Source organism: Anarrhichthys ocellatus, unplaced genomic scaffold (assembly GCF_004355925.1).
Source record: "Anarrhichthys ocellatus isolate YVR2014 unplaced genomic scaffold, GSC_Weel_1.0 scaffold42, whole genome shotgun sequence".
NCBI classification, from domain to species: domain Eukaryota; kingdom Metazoa; phylum Chordata; class Actinopteri; order Perciformes; family Anarhichadidae; genus Anarrhichthys; species Anarrhichthys ocellatus.
In genome coordinates this window covers 3,534,646-3,551,033 of record NW_022280072.1, presented here as the reverse complement: position 1 = coordinate 3,551,033, position 16,388 = coordinate 3,534,646, and the positions used below count along the sequence as shown (strand labels likewise).

Genomic DNA, 16,388 nt, shown 5'->3' with positions numbered 1-16,388 from the left:
TTAAAGCTGAATATTTGTAATTTTATTGTCAAAGTGACTTATTTCTAAATCAGAGTTTGTGTATAGATTCACAAAAGTGGTTTATGAGGTGTTTGGATTGTAATTATTACTGAATGGTTCTTTGATATGCAAAATGAATATCATGTTTATTTTTATTTTTGTTGGTTTTGTATTTAAATGGGGTGTTGATTACAACCTTTGTTTTTCTTTCACTTCCTGAATAAAGACCCATTCTGTTTGGACACAACATGGCTGCTGCTGCTGCTGCTGCTGCTGCATGAGTGTAGACGGAAACAACAGGAGACCGTGATAATGTTGTTTTACGTCACAGAGAGATTGTTATGATAATCTACCAAAAAAAAGATAAATACTTAATATTTCATATTTTTCCGTAAGCTCCCTCAAACTGACTTAAGTACAGTTTTAGGATTTCTTATGCTCTATATTTGAAATAGAAGTACTTTTTATTGCACTACATTTACCTGACAGCTGTAATTACCAATTACTTTTAAAATTTTACATAGAAAAGCTGATGATAAGCTTATGAAATACTGTGTGTTGTTAAAGATGATTTGTGAATGTCTGTTATAACTTATAGACATCTGGAATCAGCAGTTCCACCAAAGACACATTTCCTCCCTTTGCTCTGAAGTAACCGTTTAATTATTTAGCAAAACATCATTTTGAATGTGTGAAGCAGAACTGAATCTAAACAGCTACCTGTATATAAAGTAGTTTCAACCCGCTACAACAGTAAATGTGCATTCATGCATCAGTATTAATGTCATATATCATCTTGTATATCTCACAAGGAGCGTTTCCTGCAGAATGAGTACTTTCACTTTTTGATACTTTGAGACTTTTACTTGTACTGGAGTATTTTTACACTTTGGTATTGCTACTTTTACTTAAGTAAATGGTCGAAATACTTCTTCCTTTACTGGCAGGAACTTGATATGATAATCAAGAAAAACAGCTAATATAATCATATCATTTTATGTAATGATATTTGATAATAATTGAAAATTAAAATAATTTCAGCACACTTCCTCATCAGTTCTGGCCTCATCTAGAGCACAAAGTCAGAAACTGTGAGGTCAATGAGGCACAAATGACTTCTCCCATTCATTAAATCTGACTTTTCATAGAACAGCAGCCTTATTCTACCAAGTCCAAGTGTCTCATGTGGGAGGAATCCTCACCCATGACATAATGGAGCTGATTCTGTTTGCACACGCAGAGTCTGGATGCTGGCTGTTTGCTTTAGGGAGGAGAAGGGAGTGGGTCAGAGGAGGAGGAAGAGGAAGAGGAGGGAGGGTTGGATGGAGCGAGTGCAGACTGCTGCTGCTGCTGCTGCAAAACACCGTCAGCAGCGAAAAAGGCAGCTGAGCTCATGTACGCACACATATGAAAGCACGGCAGGAAATAAAGAGAGACGGACAACATGTTAACCGAGGGGTCGAATCTCACAGGAGACCGGGATCTGAGCAGATAGGACGCAGGACACTCAACACACAGCGTGGGATCAGCTTTTGGAGATGAACAGCTGCCAAATGTGGGGTAAGAACACTGTTACATACTTCATCCAGGGACTTAAACCACATGATGAAACACAGGCTTCTGCAGGATTCACAGTGAATACCTTGAATAACTTTGCACATGTCTGTGCGTGTCAGCGTGTGATTACATTTACTGAAATAAGGAAAAGAAGTCCGATGTCTTATTTGTTCTTCTCAAACTTTTTCTAACACCATGACCTGGTTTTATAAACCACCTGCCGACCCAAGGAACCATTAAACGTGTGCCTGAGTTCAATTACAAAGCAGCCAGAGGCCCCGACGGAGGCTGCCATTGTTTAAAGTGGACGCAGAGAAGCCAAAACACAATCTCTTTATTTCATCTGTAAGAAGCTGACCGGCTCCACGTGTTCACTGGGAAACGTCCTGATGAAAGACGAAACTAAAAGAAAGCTTTACTTTCGAATGAATGTTGACTTATTTCCCTTTTAAAGGTGTAGCTTAAGATTTAACACTACAGGTGCAAATTGTAACTAATATGCAAAAGAAGGCATTATTTTATTAAATATGTGCTCATTTTCATACATTTCCAGAACATAAATGTAAACATTGGATTCATGTTGTTGACATACAGTAGTGGAGTCAAAGGTTTTTACAGAGGGAGTTATGGATATCTCTTTGTATCACTCCATGAATCAGAGAGAATACTGCCCACGTTCTCCATGTTTTTATTAATACATTGTTGTAATTGTTGACAATGAATGATATCTGAAAAATGAACTCATAGATATCACCATGAAACTTCACCAGTTCATTGCTGACATTAAGACAGTTATTTTTAGTCACTACGTTTTCTGAAATGTTATGTTTAAATATGCAAATGAGGCATTATCTTATGGTAACTTTTGGTGAATTTAGTAGAAATCTACAGACGTAAACAGACAAAGTATAAAATAAATGTTTTATTTCCTCTAGTCTGACAGAAGACGAGTTATGGAGGAAAAATAGACAAAAATTTCAAATAATCAGTGCATGAAAAACAATGTTGCATGTAAATCCATGTCAGAGCATTTTTCTCACATGCATCAGTGTCCTCATCGTGTTTACATGTTTGTAAAGCGACGACTCTTTCTTTAATAATAGCTGTTTCACCAACGCTGACCTCATCGCTGCAGAGCAGAACTGCCGGGCGGGGTTTCTCCCTCACAGGACCTCACACCGGCTCTGAGGCCAGGTCACTGCCCCTAAAAACATGCTGGATACGCTAACAGCACACAGGCTTGTGTGTGTGTGTGTGTGTGTGTGTGTGTGTGTGTGTGTGTGTGTGTTTCACAGCAGCTGCACGTGTCCTTCCTGTTTATCTCCTCGTGTTTACTGTCCCGTCAGTACGCACGTCATTTGTCCCTTGTGGCGTGTGTTTAAAAGAAAAGACTTATTAAGATTTATTTTTAAATCCAGATAAAGATGATTACACATTCTGACAGACAGCCAGAGAGCAGATGTGAAGCTCACATTCTCACACCCATGTGTGCAGAGAACAAACCAGTGTATCAATGGAGTCCATAAATCTTCAATTGTCTTTTGCATTTGGCCCAAAACCCCCGAAGAAAAACATCTTGATCACCTTCCATAGATTATATAATGAAATGTTTGATGTCCAACATCTGTCAGTTTCTCTCCCTGAAACATAAACGTATAAAAATCAAGTCGTTGCTTCATGATTAGATTCCCCTGACAGGAATTTAGCTGGATGTTATGTCATAATTCTGGAATGTTTTTGGGACTTGGAACAGAGACAAAGGTTTGGTTTGAGGTCACATGCAATGAGAGGCAGAACATCAGCCTGTGAGCCACATCTGGCCTCATGCTGCTCTCCATCACAAATTAGATCCACTAATTATTGCTAACTATGCTTTTGTTCCGTCTGCGTCCATGACAACACCACTGGAAGTGTTTTATAGCATCATGAAAACTGATAACAGGTTGTGGTCAGAACCTTGTTGAAGAGTCTGGCACCGAGACGCACTGTTTCTGTCTTTTATTCAACATCTTTGAGGAATAAACCCTTTGAGATGTCCTGTCTCATTTTCAATCATACAATACACTTAAGCAAAAACAAGAACAAGATAATTAAACGATACCAAAATATAACAAAAATATATATAAATATGAAATAATAAGACAGGTCAAACTCAAACAGAGCATGAAAAAGGATCAACGTCAGTGATAGCATTACGCAATAAAGACATAATAATAGAGACGTCATTATGAACCAACTGATCCTATAATAAGAAGACACGATGATATGGATGGATGGAATATTTACAGGTAGATTATTATAATCAGAGAGAGCTTTAAACATAAAGACATTCTTAGCTACTTAGAGGCTGCAGGAACAGGAATATGAAGCTGTACAGATTGTCTCAATTGATAATTTGAGGAGAAAACTACCATCAACTGTTTTAGGTAGTGAGGGAAATTGAAATGTATACATTAAAAAATAAACTGCAGCCAATGCTGCTGTCTTCTTATGGTCTTCTCATCATTTGCTTCTTATCTTTCCCTTTTAAACATCTGCAAAAACAAAACCTCTCTGCTTTTAATTATTGATAAATAATGCTACATATATATATGGAAAGATGATCTCCATGTGTGTCCTAAAAGCACAGGAGACGTGGATAACGTTCTGTGACCACTGATTGTTTGTGTTTTCCAGATGTGAAGCTGTGGGCGTTGATGGTGCTGGTGTGTCTCTCCCACTGTGTCTTCGGACAGCTGTTTGACACCAGAGTCAAAGGAGCGCCACGTCTGATCTGCAGCGTCCCCGGGTCACCGGGCCCCGCCGGCAGACCCGGTCCCGGTGGGCCCCCGGGAGCGGATGGGAATGTGGGTATCCCGGGAAGAGATGGCAGAGATGGCAGGAAGGGTGAAAGGGGAGAGAAGGGAGACGCAGGTATTTTATGAAACATAAACAGATCCGGCATCAGTTTATGTGCGATAGATAAACAGTATAAAGATGTGAGCAAGAGAACAGCTGGCACAGAAAAGAAGTTTCCTTTACTTGGCAGCTGGCATGATGAAGTGATGACTTACATAGAAAAACTTGTTGCCATTAATAGCGTGGTTATGAAAAGAAGTGTGAAGGAATAGAACACACTGCAGACACAGGTGAATAGGGCAAAAAAATGAACTCATAGATATCACCATGAAACTTCACCACTCACATTAAGAGGAGTATTTATTGTATTACAAGTTTTCTGAAGTTTAAATATGCAAATGAGGTATTATCTAATGGTAACTTTTGGTGAATTTAGTAGAAATCTACAGACGTAAACAGACAAAGTAGTAAAATAAATGTTTTATTTCCTCGAGTTATGGAAGAAAAATAGATCAAAATCTCACTTTTATTCCAGAGCTTTCCACCATACGCCTTACAATAACAGTTCATCCTGGTTGTTCACAGCTTGGTAAAGATTAATTTCCTTTAGAATTATTCAGGAGGTAAAACTGCCATAAGAAATATAAAATATTTGGAAAGCTTATCATCTCCTCCAGCAGAGTTATGCTCGTGATATCATCTGAACCGCAATAAATCTGTTGGTGGTGATAAGTAAACGTCACGTTGTGTTTCCATTATGTGTGGAAACAGGAATGTAAACACATACCTCCACCTCAACCTGACGCCACACAGAACTCGCTTGTGTTTGCACAAACATATCGTGATTCACAGCGTTCCCTGTAGCTCCAGGGTATTCCTTAACTAAATATAACATAGTTTAAATGTGCTGTTCAAATGTCAAGGTGGCGCTAATCCAAGAGTGACTTAATACATCATATGGATGTGTTTCCTTTGACTGATTCAACATGTGCAGAACAGACGCTGATTCAAAAGACAGATAATTGATGCATTCTATAGATAAGTTGAAGCCCCGCCCCTCTTTTTGGGGGGAAAAAACATGTAAGGATGTCAACGGTGAGAGACAAATAATTGTTTTATCTTGTTTGAATTGTGCCATGAACTACACATAATATGATGTTTGTTGTTTTAAAAGATAATTTTGCACGTCAAGAAAGTCGCATTATGTCATAAAACAAAACAAAAAAAGTATAAGGAAATACGTGAAAGACGACGCACTCAAAAGTAGCTTCAGTGACGTCTCTCTGGGGTCTCACTTTTCTTTCTCTTATCTTATCTCTGGATAAAACACATCAGGGAAGATAACGTTATATTTGTGAGGAACATCGCTAACTTAGCTAGCTAGCCAAGGTAACATCGCGTAATTATGAATCCCACTGCTCTTCTTGGCAAAACCTTTCTGCGTAGCTGGTTTAGACGGAGACTATCGGTTAAGGTCAGACATAGACCTCCAGTAGTCAGGCTCAGTATAGCTGATTGGTCGGGGTGTTTAGGATCTGAAACCAATCAGGTTACTGGTACCTCGGCGAGCGGTGGACGCCTGGCCAATCCCAGCGCTTGAATGCACAGGGCGGGTCTTGCCAAGAAGAGCAGTGGGACTCATAAAAACGTGGTAACGGCCGTATTGGTTTCACACAAACTGAAGCTTTTTTTGACGTGCAAAAATTATCTTTTAAATTTACGAACGTGTGTAATTCATGGCCCAATTCAAACGGGATCATTAAAATAATTATCTCCTGCCGTTGACTCCCACAGATATTTTCTCCAGAAGGACTTCTCTCTATCAGTAACTGCAGAAATGATGACCCCAACATTATTATTTGTTTCCTGTTTCAGGGTTGAAGGGCAGAGTTGGCCCAACGGGAAAGATCGGGGGCCGAGGTGATCGTGGCCCCGCTGGGAAACGAGGCCCCGCAGGAGAGAACGGAGATTTGGGCCCTCCCGGATCTCCCGGCACCGACGGAGAGAAAGGGAACCAGGGCCAAAGAGGGTCACGTGGAACCGCAGGAACCTGCAGGTGTGGCAGCCTGCTGCCTAAATCGGCCTTCTCCGTGGGAATCACCAGCAGCTACCCTGCAGAGAAAACCCCCATCAAGTTCAACAAGGTCCTGTTTGACGAGGGCGGACACTACAACCCGCAGACGGGCAAGTTCATCTGTGCGTACGCGGGGATTTATTATTTCTCCTATGACATCACGCTGGCCAACAAGCACCTGGCCATCGCTCTGGTGCACAACGGGCAGTATCGCATCAAAACCTTCGACGCCAACACGGGGAACCACGACGTGGCGTCTGGGGCCACCGTGATGGCCCTGAACCCAGAGGACGAGGTCTGGCTGGAGATCTTCTTCCACGACCAGAATGGATTATTTGCAGACCCGGGCTGGGCTGACAGCTTGTTCTCTGGCTTCCTGCTCTATGCAGACACAAACTACTTCGACACACTGGCAGAGGACTATTCATAAAACACAAACTGCTAATCACTCTTTTGTTTTTTATTACACATGTGGTCAAACTATATTTTTATACAGATGTGTGTACTGCTAGTTATGTTGTTACTATCGAGACCTATCTGCTGATGTGAGATTATATTATGTGATAAAGCTCGAATACGTTTCTGATGTATTTGTTGTGGCTGGGAGTTGGATCAATAATAACTTAAATAAATGTTGCTGACTGCTAGAGCTTGTTCTCCTTTACAAAGAGGCTAAACAAAAGCATGTGTGAGATAAAGATATTCCAAATTATAACATGAAAAGTCAAAACATATGTTTTTTATTGGAAATAGTGCCAAAAACAACAGTTAAAGGAGAATATGTGTTTGGCTTTGTGCATATGTGGTTTCTCGGACTTGATGACCCGTTACCGGTTTCTTAATAGTTTGATTGACAGCCCGTTGGACGAATGGAAAGAGAGATATGGAGAACGGCAAAAAATATGCTAAGTATCCCAACGTTATAATATTTTATATTTAAGTTGCTTTAAATGACACGTTTAGACCTCAATCTGGAGATGAATGTTTTATCGAGCCAGCTACATTGTTAACCGACTTTCTTCACACTTTAGCTATAAAGTGTGGTTCACACTGGCTACAGACGGCCGGTAGACGACGCTAAAGCTAGTTTACGATTTGGCAGTTAAGGGAAACATAATTTACGTTGTTGTTGTTTTTGCTCCTCTTACTGTTGAGAAAGTGTGTTAAACAGTTATATAAAGCCTTAACGCTGTCTTAAACCCACTTTCAAATTTGTGAAACCTTTATTCTTATTGTGAAAGTAAAAAAAGAGAATTTCACTTTTTTTTATTTCTATCTTTTTGTATTACTTTTTTTTTAAATATCTAGACCACATTGAACTGAGTCCAGATCAAAAACGAATACCTAGACTGGTCAAAGATGGACTGGATTAACCCAGAAAATACTTTTAAAACATAACAGTAGAAAAAAAATGCAAAAAATAAAGATTTCATATTTTCTTTTTCACATCTAGACCACATTGAACCAGATCAAAAAACACTACACCACATTAAAGAGTCGTTGGCTCTCTCTAGTTTAGGATAGTTCAGTCTTGGTATAGTAGCGGTTTTTGATCTGGACCCGGTCCGATGTGGTCTAGATCGGGAGTTCTCAACTTCTGATTGTTTAAAGAAATTCCATGGACCTCTTGACCAAATCAAAATGAAAGAAATAAAAAGGTGGAGCTAGCACCCAATCACAAGGATGCGAGGCCGCGTCGAAGCAGCGACTATTAGCCAATCACAGCATAGTAGGGCGGGACTTAACGCGAAAATGTATGATTGAGGCTGGTTTTACCCCTCAAGGTAGGTTGAGGGGTAGTTTATCTCGTTACTAGGCAGCGGTAACGGCTCTCGTTTACAAACGTTAAGTTCAGTATAGAGAGAGAAATATTGCTCAGAAAATGACAATGTTTTGGGGGGCACGAGCGCAGTGATGCAAACATCGTAGCAAGCTAGCTACGGTTTGTTTATAATACAGACTAACGTTAGCTTAAACTACAACAGTCCTGTGACTTTCTGCTTTGTCTTCATTGAAAATAAAACTATCCTCGCGACCATGGCGTCCTCAAGGTAACGTAAACATAGTCAGCTGTGTGTTGTCTTTCTTGTATAGTTTATGGTTAGCTAAAACGTTAGCGTCCCCGTCTCTGAGACGCTACTTTTAGCTATCAAAGCTAACGTTAGCACTAACAGTTTTTAATAAAACTCTTTATTTCTGTTCTAGTGACATTCGAGAGAAACTGCGGAAGAAACGACGCGCCCTGCAAGACACGTTGGGGGGAAACAAACACGAGGACGACAGCCAGGTAAAGTTATGACAGGTGAACGTGATATATTGATCTGTTTCTGTGGATCAGTGGAACAGTAACCGTGTGGGTTCATCCAGAGCCAGAGCTTCAACAAGACCTGGAGGAGTGTCTCACTTTATACACACACACACACACACACACACACACACACACACACGACAGAAACACACAGATAGAAGAGCTGTTAACGCTTTAGAAAATCTAATTATACTCGATAGGCTCTGGTTCCGTCCACCAAATTGAGTGAGAGGAAGCAGCGAACTGCAATGAAGGTTGGTGTGTGTGTGTGTGTGTGTGTGTGTGTTGTAGTTTAGCCTGTAGGCTGTACCCCTCCTCCTGTGTGTAGTGCTGCTGGCTGCTCAAACACCAAACTCCTTCTCTCTTTCCTCTGCTAATGAAACCTTTTTTTTCCAGCTGTGCTAAAATAACCAGTGTGGATAGAAGTACAGTTTGTATGCTGTTGCTGTTGTGTCTTAGTTGTATGTCTGTGTTGCAGCAGGAACCTCAAAGCAGTGAGGAAGATCCAGGAGAGACGCTGAAACGCACCGTAAGAGCTCAGAGACAGAGGCGGAAGAAAAGGGTACGTCTTCCCTTTGCACCCTTTATATGCATTAGCTTCATAGTGCACACTTTTTAAAGCTCCAGCGGGATTCATAATGATTCCATCTCTTGACAAATGTCAGCTGCTTGACCGATCTTCAGCCCAGGATGATGATGAGGATGTGGGGGAGATGTCCACCATTCAGCACCGCGGCGAAGACGAGGGATCGGCTGAAAAGGCAGCTGACCCTGTGGTTTTATCAAGACCCCCGACTGGGTCTCTGAGCGGTTAGTGTCCATGATATCATTAAAATACAATATCAGAAGCAGTACCGAAACAGTGCTGTGTGATTTTTATCGTGCAGCATACAGTATACAGTATATGGATGTTTTAGCACACAAAACTCTGAACAAAATGACCACAATTTCTCAAAATGCACCCATACAACACCTTTACCCAAGTTAAATAACTAAAAAAAATACACTGTCATATCCAAACTTTTGGTGCACCAAAAAAACATGAACCTTATATTACAAAAGGGGGGATGTAATGTGCCAAGTTTTAGAAAATTGCTAATTTCCACTCATAGTCCTTGAGCAGGTAAGTTAACAATAAAATAGTAATAAGAATTAGACATTACAAGAAGATTAGATGGTAAAAGAGCACAAAATAGGTCCCAACACACACAAGATTAGGCCAAAGAGTACCAAGTACAGTACCAAGGTAGTAAATATTCACCCCAATACTGATTATTACATGTAATTATTGTTTAATGACATGCTTTGTCTTCTAGGTGTCTCCTCACGAATCACTCAAACTCCCGACTCTCATATGGACAGCTTAGTGACACGTCGCCTGGAAGAGCGACTGAGAGCAGCCAGGGTAAACCCAAATCCTTTTTCTTTTTCACGAACCAGCTTGTAATCGAATTAAAGATAATCAAATATATGCCCTTCCCAAACTGTTTCCAGTCTAAAGGTGAGAGCCTCCAGCAGCAGGAGGCGTCTCTGGAGCCAGCCAGTCGCCTGCAGAGCCTCAGAGACAGAGACACTGTAACCCGGTTTGACCGAGAGGTGAGCGTCAAACAGTCCTCTCACCATGATTGTACCCGGTGCAGTGGAGATGTAACGCCAAGTGTTTCACAGGTTGATCCAGGCAGAGCTGGGAGACACGAGGACCCCCTGGCCCTCAGCAGCAGGGTCAAGTTCAGAGAAGCAGCCAGACGGGTGAGGACGGAGACGAGATCGCAATAATGCCGAGAACAAATCATTTGTGTTTTATTTATCTGTTCATTCTTTGCAGATACAGACAGAAAAGGGCCTGCCGACCGCTGAGGAGGCTTACAACTTCTTTACACTGGACTTTGAGCCGGATCCACGAGATGGGACCGAGAAGAAGAGCAAGAAAAGAGACAAACGGAGAAGAACAGCTGAGGAGGACAGAGAGGAAGAAGAAGCTGAAGAGCAGGAAGATGCTGAAGAAGATATTCAAGATGAACATGAAGACCAGGTAAGACGCAGACAACAATATTGTAAGAAATGACGTGGTGCATCGCGACTATTTCCACCTTTTCTGTAGATTCCCGACGCCTCATATTCTTTGTCCTGCGGCAGAATGAAGAAGCTCCACTTGTGCGAGATGAAGAGGACAATTTATTTGTCATTGAACAATCGACACAGGACTTCCTGGAAGTGAAGAAAGCAGAGTACGTCGGGTACCGAAAACTTGTTCAGCAGGAGAGCGAGCTCCTCTTCACGCCAAGTTTTCGAACAGGTATTCTCAAATGTACAAAAGCACCTGATGTATTGTCGGCTTTGATATTCTGCTGAGGATCTTTTACCTGCCTTTTATCTGTCATTGCCACAGCCCCAACCTCCATCAAACTGCCTGAAAACATGAAGCCTCGTTACCTGGAGGACGAGGGTCTGTATGTCGGGGAGAGGCCTCCTGTGTCTCCGATCAATGAGAACATTCTGGAGAACCGCATCTTGAAAATGGAGGAGGTAATTTCAACCAACATGGCAGACAGCTGAACAGAGTCGCAGGCCCTGGAGCCATGAATATATACTGTATATATTTTAATTCTTCATTAAGGGAAAGAAGTGGTTTGGTGATGACGGCAGGATCGTGGCTCTGCCCGACCCCATAAAGGAATCATCCACAAGACCCCCTCTCTTCCACATGGAGGAGGACCTGGACCCTGCACTGCAGCCTGTGTACAGGAAGGTCAGACACACTCACTCTCACTTCCATCACTCCATCATTTGGCACATCTAAAGCACCGTGCACATTCACACACTGGAAAGGTGTTCTCTAACCCCTTTGCAATCTTGAGAAAAAGAAAAAGGTCAGTGTGTCATTTGATACAAAGGGACAGGGAGGGAGGGGGCGACTGTTATCGGGGGAAAGAGCAGAGGTGGAGGCTGACACATCTGTGATATCATCTCTACTGACAATATACAGATACATCTAAACTCCATTAAAAGACACACACAATATGTTAAGTTTCCTTCTGAAGAATGTTATCTATCTACAAACACACCAGACTCCATTCACTGAAACACTGATTCTACCTCTCAGGACAGAGGAGCTGCTGCTCTCCTGCTGCCTCCATCTGTTACTGAGTTTTAAAGGGTTAATTCAGAATCACTAAAGTCACAATAATCATAAATCAAAAGGTCCCCTTGCTTGTTCAAGTCACTCATGAGTATATTCACTATCATCCCATCAGAAAATACACCACAATCAACTCATTGTGAGTGTTCTGCTCTATCGGTCCATCCCTCCTTTAATTCTGGCGTGAAGGACCACAGAAGCAAAACATGACAAATATGGAGACCCTGAAAAAAGCAAACAATGCAGGTGACACAGATGTGTTGTGGTTCTCTGGTTGGGAGTGTTTGAGTGGGAAACCCCCAAAGAACTCTTGTCTTCCCATGTATTTCTTTTTTTTTACTCTGCAGACGGACACAGCTGCCACATTTGATCATCGAGAGAACAGAGCTTCTGTTGTAGTTTAATTGAGTGTTTATCTTACATTGTTGTCACGCATGACTTTTCATTACAGCGCCTCCCCGACGGTGCTATCAATCTGTTTCACGCTTCCTTTAAGCTTGCACACATACTTAGATATGCCCGAGTGAACCGCAAGCACCCACTTTAACTGTGATTATTATTTTCCAGAGCGTTGCATGATGGATGATGTTGTTGTTCTATCCGCTATCGTAGGCGCTAAAGTCCAAGAATGCAAATCTGTATATCGCTGGTGCAGCGGACCCCGAGGGAGACTACCAGCTGGATGTGGACGTCTCTGGGCTGATCTTCTCCCATCACCCACTCTTCAGTCGGGAGCATGTCCTGGGGGCCCGTCTGGCTCAGCTGTACGATCAGTACCTCACCAGGCAGGGTAACAACCTCACAGGACACCTCACTGACAAGGTAAACCATCACCAGACGACTGTGACGGTGACTCTGTGAAAACATCCCTGAATACATGCAGAACATGTTTGGTGTATTATCCAAACAAGCCACCCGTGTACATTGTGTATTTCCTGTGTGCTTTAGTTGAACGGACTGAGGAGTGCACTGCGGAATATACTTGAGATCCACGGCGGGGAGAGCCTCACTCAAGCCATGCAGCAGAGGATATCTGAGTACAGTCTGGAGGTCCGGTGAGTTCCCCTGATTTTCCTGTTCACTCTAGAATCCAAAGTCCCCTCTTAAGAACCATGACGAGGTATTATTCTCTCCGCTGTTTATCGCAGGAACACTCGGCAGCTGCGAGACAGCGAGCAGGAGAAAGACAGGACCCTGCTGAAGAACATCGTTAAGGTGTGGAAGGAGATGAAGGCCCTGAGGGACTTCCAGAAGTTCACCAACACGCCCTACAAGCTCTACCTCAGGAGGTGAATCTCTTTGTGTAGATAATAAGACACTGTCTGGTGCTGCTCCATAGAATCAATAGAACTTTAATAAAATGGGATGTGCAGAGTTGTGCTTCCAGAGGAGACTCTATTGCACTATTAGTATGAGTAGTGATTACGATTATGGCTTCCCACAATTAAATGTAAATGATCAACGGCAACATTGACGTTTAAAATGCGTGCTTAGCTCACGGACAACATATCAAATCCAGCGCCTAGGGGGCTATCAAGATCTTTTGGCTTCACTTTTTGGGAGCGGTCATGCCGCTGTGTCGCACGCACACCAGACAGCAACCTCTGGTTCTGCCGAGTGAAGCCGATTCTTCATGTGTTAAAGCTGCATTCTCTCTAGTGACCAGCGGGGGGCGACTCCTCTGGTTGTATAGAAGTCTATGAGAAAAGTACTCTACTTCTCTCTTGATTTATTACCTCAGTAAACATTGTAAACATGAGTTTATGGCGCACACTCTTCAGCAGCAGTCTGTGAAAAACTTTCCTGAAAGTTGCGGCTGAAGAGTAGAAGAGTAATATGATTACTAAGAAGTATGAAATGAAGTATATTATTAGTTTTGCCCGTTGGAGCTCTGTTGTACTGAATTCAGGTGAAGAAGAACCTTATTTTAAGTCTTATTTCAATGCAAATATTTTTTTACATTAGCAGGACTGTAGCACAGCATGGAAGTGAAAGCAGCGCTCTGTTTATTTAAATGTGAAAGTGGAATAAAGATCCCTAAAATCAATAAATAATTGTACCCCTAACAAATGCTCGATAATGTGCGTGTCTTCTGCTGATGTTTGTACACTTTTCATTAATGTGTTTTTAAACCACTCTCCAGGGAGAATGTGGACCAGGCGTCGGATGAGCGAGAGCACGAGGATGAAATCTTGACCGAGGTCATGGAGCTGGAGGCAGAGATGGAGGAAGTTTACCAGAGAAAGCTGGCCGAGTACAGGAAACAGCTGGAGGAGTGGAAGCTCTGGAGAAGGAAACAGGTAGATCCATGCTGCCTTTAGCTTACTGCACATATATCAGTCCCGTTCTGAAGATAAATGAACTCTTTAAAAACCTCTTGGGTCAGCTGGAATACGCTTCGTGTTCTTTTTAGAGATACGAGGTTCTCACAGGACAGAGACAAACATGATGATCTTATAGAATAACAGGACATAAAGGAGTTATAATTCAACATATACATGAATGCAGCAGAAACATCAGATATAATAGCAAATCTGTCCATCAATACTGTTACATGAACTACATTTAGCTGATAATACTGACATACTTTTACTCCAGTAAGGTTTTGAATGCAGGTCTTCTAGTTGTAGTGGAGTATTTTCATAGTGTGGTATTAGTACTTTTACTGCAGTAAATGATCTGAATACTTCTTCCACCACTGCTGATGAGTAACAATACATTTAAAAGATAATGTATCAAGTTTGTTTGCTTATGTTTTACTTTTTTTTTTTTTAAATGTCTGTCTGCTGATAAATATATATAGATATAGATATAGATCTATATATATCTCTATAGTTACCAGATTGTTCTTAAATAGATCAAAAATCCAGCATCAGTCGCACTACAGTACCTACATATGTATTTAATATTTATCTAACTTAGCTCAGTCAGGTGTAGTTGGTCACTTTACCGTGCAAGCAAAATCTGTTCAGTAAAATATGTTTACCTAAAATAAAGAATAATCAATAAATAAAATTCAAATTCTGGTTTAAAAATCAAGACGGTGAATATTCACATATATATTAACACACACACACACACATACATCCTGTGTTCACCGTGTTCAGAAAGCCAAAAAGAAGAAGAGAAAAAAGAAGAAGAAAGGCCAGGCTCAGGATGACACGGAGGAGGATGAAGATGAAGAGCAGGAGGCGAGTGAATCAGAGGGGCCCGCTGAGGAAGGCCCCCAGAAGCCGGAGCCTCCGGAGAAGCCCGAGTTCGACTCTGTGGAGCAGCGGGTCAGAGAGAAAGCCTTCAGGATACGAAGGCAACCCGGAGAGTCCATCCTCATCCCGGATCTGTCTGCATCTGGAAACATCACCGCCACTGAGCTCTGCCCCAGGTACCAGCAGGAAGTTAATATACAAAATACATCCACTCTTCTCACCCACTGGCATGTTTCTTTCCACTTGTTTTGAGGAAAAGTGAGATGGTAAATCTGAGATGAAAGGACTTAAGAGATGAACTGTCTGTTAATGTTTCCTCCTCCCGTAGGCCTGAAATAGCTCGTAGGGAGGATGTTTCACGGCGCTCCCTTTTCATCAAGATCCTCTACAACAACAAAGAAGTCTCCAGAACGGACGGCCGCTCCCTGAACGCTGACTTCAGAGTTCACTTTGGACAGATTTTCTATCTCAAGATACTCAACTGTCCCCAAAGCATCAATCTGCAGGTACAGTAGCAGAAACATCAGCTGGACTGTGTTCTTCACACGGCTGTTCTTTAACGTTCAAAGGTTCTGTTGACGTTTTCCAATGAAGGTTCAAATGTCTGTTGTATTTTATGAGGTCATCACCCTAAAAAATTGGGATAAATACATTTTTTAAAATTGTGGTAAATGAAATGTAACTCTTGGTGCCTTCAGATTGCTGCTAGACTCCAAACCGCATGGTGAAACACCGACCGGCTCAATGACGTACAAACTGAACCGCTGCAGCACTTTAAATACAGACAGAGACTTCAACTATGTGAACACTTGACCATGAAGCTGCTCGCTTTATTTCATGTATAAAATCATTTTGCTTCACATAATATATAAATATCCATCATTACCATCAATCAATCTCCTCGTGTTCTTCTTCTCCCTAATATGTGTGAACGGTTGCTTTTTAAAGGCAGAACGACAATTAATATGGACTGAAGCAAATATTTTGTTAGATAAACATGTTGTGAATCCCTTTTTCAATACATTTTGATCACATGAGTCAGAAACAACGCAGCCACCACTGGAATCCTGTTCTACAAATAAGTTAATACTAATAGTATTAGTGAAGCCTGATCTGTATCTGACACTGGGCTGTTTACTGACTTTAAATACAATAATCATGCAAAAAAACAACAACAATCTGCATCCGAACGTCGATGTTATGAGTGAAGCTTCTTCTCGTGTGTGTGTGTGTGTGTGTGTGTGTGTGTGTGTGTGTGTGTGTGTG

At 41.7% G+C, this 16,388-nt stretch overlaps 2 protein-coding genes across 8 annotated transcripts in view; both read left to right on the top strand.

The window, feature by feature from the left end:
* The first annotated feature begins 6 nt into the window (after positions 1-6).
* c1qtnf7 (C1q and TNF related 7) lies at positions 7-7,116 on the top strand. Of its 4 annotated transcripts, none has more exons than XM_031868448.1 (4): positions 7-1,395; positions 1,473-1,560; positions 4,234-4,470; positions 6,271-7,116. In XM_031868448.1, the coding sequence occupies exons 2-4, from the start codon at positions 1,539-1,541 to the stop codon at positions 6,897-6,899; spliced, it is 888 nt and encodes a 295-aa protein (XP_031724308.1). In that variant the 5' UTR covers positions 7-1,395; positions 1,473-1,538; the 3' UTR covers positions 6,900-7,116. The 4 variants fall into 4 exon arrangements, with proteins under 4 accessions (XP_031724308.1, XP_031724310.1, XP_031724307.1 ...); XM_031868450.1 differs by adding an exon at positions 2,661-2,751 and having other exon boundaries at positions 7-1,560; XM_031868447.1 differs by having other exon boundaries at positions 7-1,560.
* Positions 7,117-7,203: 87 nt separating this feature from the next.
* cc2d2a (coiled-coil and C2 domain containing 2A) overlaps positions 7,204-16,388 on the top strand; it is a 13,345-nt gene continuing 4,160 nt past the window's right edge. Inside the window, exons 1-18 of one of the 4 annotated variants that reach the window (XM_031868444.1) lie at positions 7,204-8,520; positions 8,675-8,756; positions 8,978-9,031; positions 9,256-9,339; positions 9,443-9,587; positions 10,094-10,182; positions 10,272-10,373; positions 10,446-10,526; positions 10,609-10,809; positions 10,914-11,073; positions 11,167-11,303; positions 11,395-11,526; positions 12,529-12,738; positions 12,865-12,971; positions 13,065-13,205; positions 14,060-14,216; positions 15,024-15,298; positions 15,451-15,628. In XM_031868444.1, coding sequence (XP_031724304.1) covers positions 8,507-8,520; positions 8,675-8,756; positions 8,978-9,031; positions 9,256-9,339; positions 9,443-9,587; positions 10,094-10,182; positions 10,272-10,373; positions 10,446-10,526; positions 10,609-10,809; positions 10,914-11,073; positions 11,167-11,303; positions 11,395-11,526; positions 12,529-12,738; positions 12,865-12,971; positions 13,065-13,205; positions 14,060-14,216; positions 15,024-15,298; positions 15,451-15,628 — 2,349 coding nt within the window. In that variant the 5' untranslated portion in view covers positions 7,204-8,506. Of the gene's footprint in view, positions 8,521-8,674; positions 8,757-8,977; positions 9,032-9,255; positions 9,340-9,442; positions 9,588-10,093; positions 10,183-10,271; positions 10,374-10,445; positions 10,527-10,602; positions 10,810-10,913; positions 11,074-11,166; positions 11,304-11,394; positions 11,527-12,528; positions 12,739-12,864; positions 12,972-13,064; positions 13,206-14,059; positions 14,217-15,023; positions 15,299-15,450; positions 15,629-16,388 lie in introns of all 4 variants that reach the window. The other 3 variants (XM_031868443.1, XM_031868446.1, XM_031868445.1) reach the window with 3 other exon arrangements.

Bases quoted from the DNA above. Each gene is read 5' to 3' on its own strand.
- c1qtnf7 (XM_031868448.1), top strand. From the start codon at position 1,539: ATGAACAGCTGCCAAATGTGGG. The intron at 1,561-4,233 runs GTAAGAACACTG...TGTGTTTTCCAG, and splicing joins GAACAGCTGCCAAATGTGGG to ATGTGAAGCTGTGGGCGTTG. The intron at 4,471-6,270 runs GTATTTTATGAA...TTCCTGTTTCAG, and splicing joins GGGAGAGAAGGGAGACGCAG to GGTTGAAGGGCAGAGTTGGC.